This window comes from Nansenia antarctica (genome assembly GCF_963989245.1).
Source record: "Nansenia antarctica genome assembly, chromosome: 11".
Taxonomy (NCBI): domain Eukaryota; kingdom Metazoa; phylum Chordata; class Actinopteri; order Argentiniformes; family Microstomatidae; genus Nansenia; species Nansenia antarctica.
This window is the reverse complement of record NC_137681.1, coordinates 8,157,529-8,167,652: the sequence shown is the minus strand read 5'-3', so window position 1 is coordinate 8,167,652 and position 10,124 is coordinate 8,157,529. Positions and strand designations below refer to the sequence as shown.

The 10,124-nt window shown below is 46.6% G+C and overlaps 1 protein-coding gene across 1 annotated transcript; it reads left to right on the top strand.

Moving 5' to 3' along the window:
• Positions 1 to 4,741: 4,741 nt before the first annotated feature.
• Positions 4,742 to 10,124, top strand: cdr2b (cerebellar degeneration-related protein 2b; the record flags this gene model as incomplete). The annotated part of the gene is made up of 6 exons (XM_080541951.1): positions 4,742 to 4,823; positions 5,642 to 5,754; positions 7,411 to 7,559; positions 7,861 to 8,031; positions 9,095 to 9,320; positions 9,489 to 10,124. 6 exons carry the CDS (start codon positions 4,742 to 4,744, stop codon positions 10,122 to 10,124), a joined length of 1,377 nt encoding a protein of 458 aa, XP_080398077.1.

The following is a 10,124-nucleotide window of genomic DNA, read 5'->3' as shown; positions in this document are numbered from 1 at the left end:
GTTCACTTCCTGTCTTCTTCCTGTGTTACATGTAAATATGTCCAGTCAAAAGTCGGCTACTTTCAGTCAATCATCGTCACTTTTATCTGTGTCTGTTTCGTCTGCTCACAGTGTGGGTGTAAAGCGCATCATGCAGGCATGATAATCGCTCACCTTTCGGCGAAATTCGCCGTTTTGAATCCAAAATAGTAGGGCTGTCACACCGGCAGTTCAGAACGCCGGTTCGCGTTCGCGTTACGAAACCTCCGAACGTTGGCGCTGTCTGGCGAACGAGCCCGCGTTCATACCAGTGTATCAGTCGCCAGACAGCGCCAACGTTCGGAGGTTTCGTAACGCGAACGCGAACCGGCGTTCGGAACTGCCGTGTAAGCCCTAACATAGGGCTTTCACACCGGCAAAGAACCGTGCCGGTTCGCGTTCGCAAACCAAGTCTGGAACCGGCCGGCGCGTTCAGACCGAAGCTCAATTGGTTCGGAACCTGAAAAGTTGGTTCGCAGCGGGCACCAAAAAATAGTGGTTCTCAAGCGCGAACCAAAACGTAGAACAGTCACGTTGTCAGTGGGTGTGTCATATTCTAGGCTGCAGAGACCAGCAAGGAGGAAGTAGACAAAATCAAATCTAATCCATATCTAATCATTAGTGATCAAAAACAATATCAAAAGTGTCATTATTCTCTTTATCTTCCTCACATGCTCAGCAAACACACACACACGCGCGCGCGGACATGCGCGAACGCGAATTTCGTAAGCCATTTCTATTCCAGTAACGGAGCAGCTGATTAGTAAAAGAACGCATACAGAAAGTGTCTTTTGTTTTGTTTCACAGAAAATAGTGTTTATTTCAGATACTGTAGTGGAAGATATTATCCTCTTTTCCAGTGAAGTAGCCGCCATCTAGTTGTGAAATGTTTGTTTATCCCGCCCCTTCATCACCCAGCGTTGATGACGCGGATGGTTCAGGTTACACTGGTATGAACACGGGCTCGTTCGCCAGACAGCACCAAGGTTCGGAGGTTTCCGAACGCGAACGCGAACAGTGACCTACATACATTTTTTTTTTTTTTTTTTTGCAATCTTGTAATTCTGCATGTGACCACCACTAGAGTAAATCTAAAAGAAATCAGATATGAGCACATGGAAGCTAATTTTTCCACAAAAAAAACTTTCCGCCGGGACCGCTGAGCAGGTTCCGGGTCTCGTATCCTTCTCACCTTTTTCACCCCGACCCATTTTCATGCCTGGCATGGGTTACCCCTGTACACCCCTGTACACACGTGCTGAACATTTACATTTACATTTTTGGCATTTAGCAGACGCCTTATTCCAAAGCGACTTACAATCAATACATTTGAATACTAAGCATGTGAATCAGCAGTCCACTATTCGTTGCAGGAAGAGTACTCTAGCTCGGTCTTCAGTCTACGACGGAAGATGGGTAGTGACTCTGCCGTTCTGACAGCCGTGGGGAGCTCATTCCACCAGCGGGGAGCCAGTGTTGTGAAGAGACGTGATCGGGCAGCCCGACTGCTGTGTAGAGGAGGTGGGGCCAGTCGGCCAGCCGAGGTGGAGGAACGGAGTGAGCGGGCAGGGGTTTGGGGGGTTACCATTTCCTTCAGGTAGGCAGGGGCTGTCCCTTTAGCTGCCTGGTATGCAAGCACCAGGGTCTTGAATCTGATGCGAGCTGCTATCGGGAGCCAGTGCAGGGTGCGAAGGAGAGGGGTGACATGCGAGTATTTGGGGAGGTTGAATACCAGCCGGGCAGCAGCATTCTGGATGAGCTGCAGAGGTCTAATGGCTGAAGCGGGGAGCCCAGCCAGGAGTACATTGCAGTAATCCAGGCGGGAGATGACCAGTGCCTGGGTCAAGAGTTGCGCTGCCTCTCTGGTAAGGAATGGTCGTATCCTTCTGATGTTGTAGAGGAGGAATCTGCAGGAGCGAGCCGTTGCTGCAATGTTCTCCGCACAGGATAGTCGGTTATCCAGGATCACTCCAAGGTTCTTGGCTGTCAGGGAGGGGGTTACAGTAGAGTTCTCCACTGTGATGGAGAAGTCTTGGAGAGGGCAGGTTTTCCCGGGGATGAAGAGGAGCTCGGTCTTGTTAAGATTGAGCTTGAGATGGTGGTCAGCCATCCAAGTTGAAATGTCAGCGAGACATGCTGAGATACGGGTTGCCACGTGTACATCAGACGGGGGGAAGGACAGGAAGAGTTGAGTGTCGTCTGCGTAGCTGTGGTAGGAGAGCCCATGTGAAGAGATTACAGAGCCAAGAGACTTGGTGTAGAGGGAGAAGAGTAGGGGCCCTAGGACGGAACCCTGGGGAACTCCAGTGGAGAGGGTTCGTGGAGAAGATAGCGATTCTCTCCAGGTCACCTGGTAGGAGCGGCCCGCCAGGTAGGAAGAAAACCAGGAGTGTGCGGTGCCAGAGATGCCCAGGTCTGAGAGGATGGAGAGAAGGATCTGGTGATTGACTGTGTCGAAGGCAGCAGACAGGTCAAGGAGAATGAGAACAGAGGAGAGGGAGGAAGCTTGGGCAGAGTGGAGGGCTTCCGTGACAGCAAGGAGCGCAGTCTCAGTGGAATGCCCAGCCTTAAAGCCGGATTGGTGGGGGTCTAAGTGATCCATCTTCCGGAGATAGTCAGTCAGTTGTTTAGATGCCGCGCGTTCAAGGGTTTTGGAAGGGAAGGAGAGAAGGGATACCGGTCTGTAATTGTGGACAGATGATGGGTCAAGGGTAGGTTTCTTGAGGAGAGGCTTGACTCTGGCTATTTTGAAGGCCGCTGGGACAGATCCAGTGGATAGGGAGGAGTTGATTAGGGTGGTAAGGTAAGGAAGGATGTCGGCGGAAATGGATTGGAGAAGAGGGGAGGGGATGGGGTCAAGAGGGCATGTGGTTGCCCGCTTTGATGTGATAAGTGTGAGAATCTCATCGGGGGAGAGGGGGGAAAAAGATGACAATCCAGAGATCGAGTGTCGAGGGGAGAGTATGGAAGGGGTGTTAGCATTGTTAGTGGGAACAGTGTTAGCATTGTTAGTGGGAGGAGGGAGCGGTGGGGGGAGAAAGGTGCTGCTGATGTCGTCCACCTTTTTTTCAAAGTAGGTGACAAAGTCATCGGCGGACAGGGAGGAAGGAGGAGGGTGGATTAAAGAGTGAAGAGAAAGTGGAGAACAGTTTTCTAGGATTAGAGGCAGAAGAATGCATTTTTGAACAGATCCAGACAAGGCATGATCTGACTCACACTCAGTACTGTAGTAGTACAGTACAGTAGTACAGTACTGAAAAGGTCATACAGGGGAGAAGATAGTTTTCTACCTGTGACGAATGTTTTGATTAGGACTGAGCATCTGAAGAGACACGAGGATTCAAACGGGAGGGAACTCCTTTAATGTATGTGTGGAATGTGAGGAAGCTTTTAGTTGAACAGATCAAATGAAATTCAAGGAATGTTTTGTTTGTTTGTTGCTATATTAGAATTTAATTAATTCATATATGTTTTATGACATTCATAAAGTTGATCATAACTAATAAGGTTACTATTCTCCACACTATGATTATTATGGCCTATATGATTCCTGAGCATAAAACAATCACTGGAAAAATAATAATAATCAGATCCTGTATTCAAAGCTAGGGGGAGTCAGTAACCTACTCTTTCTCAAGGACTCCTGGATCTGAAATATCTGAATAGAAGGGTTGTAAATTGTGAGTCTGTGGGTATACAGAAACATGTATGTTCAGTACATTTATTAGACTACAAGTGTTGTGTGTAAAACGACAGACATTAAAGAGCATACATTGATTGTCATCTATCCACATCACAAAGATTAACTTTTAAGGCAAGGCACTAGTGTACAGAGTCAGACTAGTGGACTGGGTTATAACAGCGATTCACTCAGGTGTTGTCCATCAGAGGATAGTGTTTTTAATTGGTCCCTGTGGGTATTTGGTCCCAAATCGTGGAATGCACTGCCAGTTTACATTAGGGATGCAACCTCAGCAAATTATGTTCAAGTCAAGACTAAAAAACCCTTCTTTTTAATATTGCCAAAATAATTAAATTAAGATTATACAATGATTAAAGCAATTTGAGCTGCAACATTTGCAGGAAAAGCGCTATACAAATAAAGTTATTATTATTATTATTATGGGATCCCGGGTGGGGGGGGTGGGAGGTCGTCATTTTAATTTCGTTGTGGTTTATTTTTGGTTCTTGTTTTATTTTACTGTGCCGTGTTGTATGTGTCGTTATTGTTTATAATGTATATCTGTCTTGTTGTCAAGTTGTTTAGAAAAAAAAGTTGAAATTATTATTATTATTATTATTATTATTATTATTATTATTATTATTACCACCTATATTTGCCTATCCACTTTCAATTTATTGTATGACCCCCATGCTATTATAGTCACACAAATAGAGACGAAACCACTTCGAGATCCAAACTCTGTAGTCAAGTCATCCATCCAATGGTGAGCCTATTGGGTTGGAGACGTCACATCAATTTACCACCAGTGACGGACGTCGGTAGCGGCTTTACGTGGCTGCTGGGAGACACACAAACCCGGTGGTTCATCAGACGGTAGGTTGTACCGGTGAGGAGTGATCCAGGACGCCGGTCACCGGAGACACATTCGATCCATTCTTTGTTCCAGCTTCCTCTGCAGATTGCATTGTCTCCAAAAATAGGGAGCTCCTACATCAATATGAAACATTAATTTTGCTGAGTTGGTGATTGCGGCTGAAGATGCTGACAGATATGATTGTGGAGGAAGAATTCGAAATTAAGGAGGAGGAACCTTGGTACGACAAGCAGGATCTCGAGCATGGTAAATAATATTCTTTAATTCAGAATCGAATTGAAACCTGGCGGAATTTGTCCAGACTGGATTAGACTAATATAATTAGTCTATAGTGTCTAACCTATAGCCTATTATAGGCCTACATGGTCAAAACTTGACTCAGATTCTTGATTAATCATGCATGCTGGATTTATTAAGAATCCTGTTTGCAAGCAGGTGTGGTGTGTTAGTAGTGTGGTGTTAAATTGGTCAAGCAACACCTTGAGAATCCGTCCGAAAGGCAGGTGTTCCCAGGGCATACGAGGTATAGCCTACTGCGGCAGAATTCTCTGTCGGACCTCAGCCACATTTCAAGGTTGTCTTAAGTACCCACATGGTTGCCCCTCTCGAATCGATCACACATCGATGAAGCCATTCGATTTGAAACAATAAATCATTTGTTTTTCTTACCCAATGATGTAACTACCTTTTGTATTCAGAATGTCTCACTTTAATATTATTTTTAGGCCACATTTAAAAGGCATTTATCTATTATGCAGTTACTGTTTCATGCACTAATTATTTAGAATAGGCCTTCACACATTGATCCAATTTCAATAATGTCAGATTTTCCCACCTGACTGTTCTTTAGTCCTCATCTTACAGAGCTACAGGGGTGTTCTGGCTTTTGTCCCAGCCCAGTAGCACACTTTAGGTCGTTGAGTTGGGTTTTTCTGCTAAGCAACAATAAAAGCCTGCATGCATGTCCTGTTGGTCGTAGGACCAGAATCTAAGGCCCTCTGTAAAAATGTTCATGCAGAATTGCTCTGAGGTAGGTTGATTTTGGATTCTGTCTTCCCCTGCAGACCTGCATCTGGCTGCAGAGCTGGGGAAGACCCTGCTGGACCGCAACAGGGAGCTGGAGCAGGGTCTGCAGCAGATGTACTCCACCAACCAAGAGCAGCTCCAGGAGATCGAGGTATGGAGGGGCTCATCAGTCACACGTACACCGTCTCCTACACATGTTGTCAGCCTACCTTTGAATGGGACACTTTCTCTTGCCTGGCATGACCAGTCTTGCTCATGAGAACTGCAGTGTGTGCAGACTTTTGCTCCAGGCCAGGACTAATATACATGATGTCATTGTCACAGTCTGTTTCCTGCATGACGACAATGAGAGCGACACAATGCACCTTTGCACTTTGCACTGTGATTCAATTTCTAAATTGAATCGAACTGTTTCAGGTTGGTAGGGGACTTCATTAACAATCCTGAAGCTGAGGGGTTGCACTTTGATGGATTGATTAGTTAATCTCAGGATTCTTTTTTGCCATTGGTCTAGACTCTATAGGGTTCACCATTACAAAAACCACGTTATTCACAGACAGTTATCTCTCACCTTGTGTATTTAACATGCAGGACCACAAAAGATAAAGGGAGACTTAGTCATATCAGTTGTCCTCTTGTCCGAAGTATCTTTGACCTAAACACAAGGCTATTGAGTTGTGTATGATGTTCAGTAATTCAATACTAAATGTAGAACCTCTCAGTGCTGGGGAATCAAAATATGTAACTTATAATTTAAAATATGTAAGATATGTAATTGGATCAAATGTATCAATTTGTCATTGACACAGATGGCTTGTATGGTCAGCACCTGCCACTCATTTATAGATTGAATCTGGATTCAATTTCCATGAGTATGGTCAGCCCAGTTGTTGGTGTTGCAGTGCTAAATCCTTCCCCATGCTTCAGAAAATGCTGACTGACAGAATTATCGTATTCATTAATAATAAGATTAATATCTTTTTAACTGTGACTGTGACAGTCAGTCAGCCATTCATCTCATGATTAGACTGCATGTAAAAACGTTTTAATTTTGCAGGACTTATAATATAATAACTTGAGAATAAATTGCTCTGTCTTAGTGTGTATAACAAGGATATTTGAATAACCTTACAAGGCATTGATTTACTCATTTTATTGCTATTTTCTTGATAACTGATTTTATTGCTGCGGATGTTGTGTTGTAGTCTGCATCTAATAAGCCGGCTAAAGGTTCATCGTGTTCTCTGATAAGATAAACTGTTCTTAAAGAGATAGGGAGAGAACTAGAGTCTCATGTTTTGCCAGCCTAGGACCTTTGGGTTGGGGCTGTCTTGGCACCTTTGTCTGAATCTGAAGCCTGTTAATGAGAAGGACTTGACCTTTAGATTGTGATGTTTCAGCTCTACATTCCTCTGGAGTCAAACCTTCAGCATTGTCTCTTCATAGAGCGTAACAATCATGTTGAGGGTGTGTACAGACAGCAGCCATTAAACTGATTGACCTGTTACCCAGTAGCCACACATTATTGGGTCTTCTCTGGTACGAGTTGGATCCTACTCATGGCCTGACAGTCCTGTACAACAAGCACCAGCAACTATCACCTTAATGATTTTCTCTACAGTGCTTTTGGAAACATTGGATAGAGGCCAGTGAGGTTCAATGCTGTAATCGCAGTAAACTTCAAATGAATGTAATGATCATCAGAAAGCTGAGTTTTGGCATTGAGACTATTTCTCCTTTATCCCTCCTTTTCTCACCTTCCACTCGTCCCTCTCTTCTTCCCTGAACCCGTCCTCATCTCCCGCAGTACTTGACTAAGCAGGTTGATCACCTACGGTACGTGAACGACCAACACGCTAAGGTGTATGAACAGCTGGACGTGTCGGCCAGAGAGCTGGAGCAGAGCAACCGCCGCTTGGACCTGGACAACAGGGCTGCCCAGCAGAAGATCCAGGGGTAAGACCACAGAGGGCTGGGTGTTGAGGGGTCTGATTCAACTAACTGGGCAGTGTTGGGGGTCAATTGCATTTCAATTCAGGTACTTCAGAGGGTGACTTGAATTTACTAGTGATAAATGGAAAACGTTGATGTAAAACAAATCCTTTTCTGTTAATTGAACTGGGAAATAATCTATATACACCAGCTGTGGTGTATATAGATTATTTGATGAACTGGGATGAGTGGGCCCTGCACAAAATGCAGCCATCTGCCGAGGGTCAAGGGTCAAGCAGGGTATTGATGCTGTCTCTCTCTGCAGGCTGACAGAGACTATCGGGGGTCTGCAGACCCAGGTGGAAGAGCTGCAGCGTCAGGTGGAGGAGCTAAAGATCACCTGTGCTGGGCCCCCCGGGAAACCCCCTACAGACACATGGCGAACCCACAGTGCTAAGAGTATGTCCTGCCTCAAAGACCCGCAACACACCAACAGGTAAGTCCAAGAATGAGTTGTACATGATGTTGTGGTCCTCTGTGGCTCAGTTGGTAGAGAATGGCGCTGACAACGCTTAGGTTGTGCGTTCGATTCCCGCTAGGACTGTATATACTGAAAAATGTATGTACTCACTGCAATGCAAGTCACTTTGGATAGAAGCGTCAGCTAAGTAGCATATATTCGAATATATCAGAAGCACACACAATCAATCACAAGCACACAAAATCAATGAAATACTGTAGGTGAGAACAGTATACAAACAGTATATGACATCCGTCATCAGTTGTTCTGGAATGACCTGTCAAAGACGATTAGAATCAGTAATATCCAATTACTGGGTCTGGTCTCTAAGCTTTCTTGCTCTTAGTGGATGTTCTTTGCTTCCCACCGTCTGAGTTCTCCTCTGAACCCATATGTAACAGGCGTAGTAACATCCGTGTTGTTCAGAATTGCTTCCGCGCACTCCGAGCTCACACAGGTCTCGAACCTGCGTCCTCTGTATTGCCGAACACGTTGACGTCACTGAGCTATCAATTCGATGGTGTGGTAGGGGATATTTGCATTTGAGGAGTGAGTTTACATGCCAACTCCATTACAGATAACCGGTCTGCACCTAATACTTTGGTGCTATACTGTAAGTCAATGTGGAAATTAGCCTACTCTAAATGGATTTTGCACATTCTAGAAGATCATCACACAAAAAACAATGACGATTATTACCGCTGAGTAGCTTGCTCTCAACCTGCAGAAATATTGATAGGGTTGGGCCACTCTCCCTTTATACAGGCCAAAGCGCAGAAGTCACTGATGAACACACCAGAGATATGGCAAACAGTTGCACCTTTGACCTTACACAGCCTTGGCTGTGGTTGTCAAAACCCAAAGGTCTTTAGTCCACCTAAAGTCACTCACTTCTCTCTCCCTCCACAGAGAAGCCCTCCCTCATTTGGGATTATAATCCATTGAAATTAGGCTTGAATTGCTGATCTTTTGTCAGTATTTATTCAGCGATTCAGTTAACAGGGCGACCTGACCCCTGATTCTCTCTGACCCTACCCAGGTACTCTGGCTACGATACTGAGGGCTCCACAGACGACCTCTTGATGCCTTCAGACCTCTTGTGGCGTGAGGAGGAGCAGGCGTCGCTGCAGAGGTCCCTCCACTCCCTGCAGACCCAGCTGGCCAATGAGCGCGTGCAAAGGGAAGGGGCAGAGCGGGAGGCAGACTTGTTAGCCAATGAGAATGCGACACTGGAGCAGCGACTGGGAATAATGGAGGGGTGCCAGGTTAGTAAAGAGAAGCAACACACACACACACACACACACACACACACACACACACACAGTGGTCAGGGGTTTCACATTTTATGCCACATACGTGGTGAAATAAGTCCTCTTTTCCTCTCTCTCTCTCTCTCTCCTTTCTGTATCTGCTCCTCTCTCTCTCTGTTCCAGGCCAGACTAGTCGAGCTGGAGTGCGAAGCCGAGGAGCTGCGTCAGCTGTGGCGAGCCAACCGTTCCTCCAAAGCCTCCAGGCCGAAGGTGACACTGACCCTGCTGCCCGACGCCCTGTTCCTTCCCTCGGACGAGGAGAGGGAGACCGAGGGGGAGGACGAGGGAGACGTAACAGAGGTGAACGGTGGTCACGGGATCCTGAAGCGCCTGAAGCTGAGGAGATCACAGAGAGGCGACGGTCCGGACGGAGACGTCGGCGACGACCACGAGCGCTCCTGCGTCCGTCGCTCGGAGGTGGTGAAGCAGCGCGGCATCTCTCTCCTCAACGAGGTGGACGCCCAGTACAGCGCCCTGCAGGTGAAATACGACGCGCTGCTGCGCCGCTGCCATCAGGCCGAGCCAGACCAGGGCGACCTGAGCCACAAGGGCGTGCAGACGCCCGCCGGTGCCCCGCCCCCAGCCCCCGCCTCTCCCCCCTCTCTCTGCCCGGCGGTGGGGAGTACAGAGATGGAGGGTATAGAGGAGGATTTCCACCAGCCTGAGTACAAGGCCCTTTTCAAGGAGATCTTCATCTGCATCCAGAAAACCAAAGAGGACCTGAGTGAGAACAGGGCGAACCCCTGGCAAGTAAAGTAA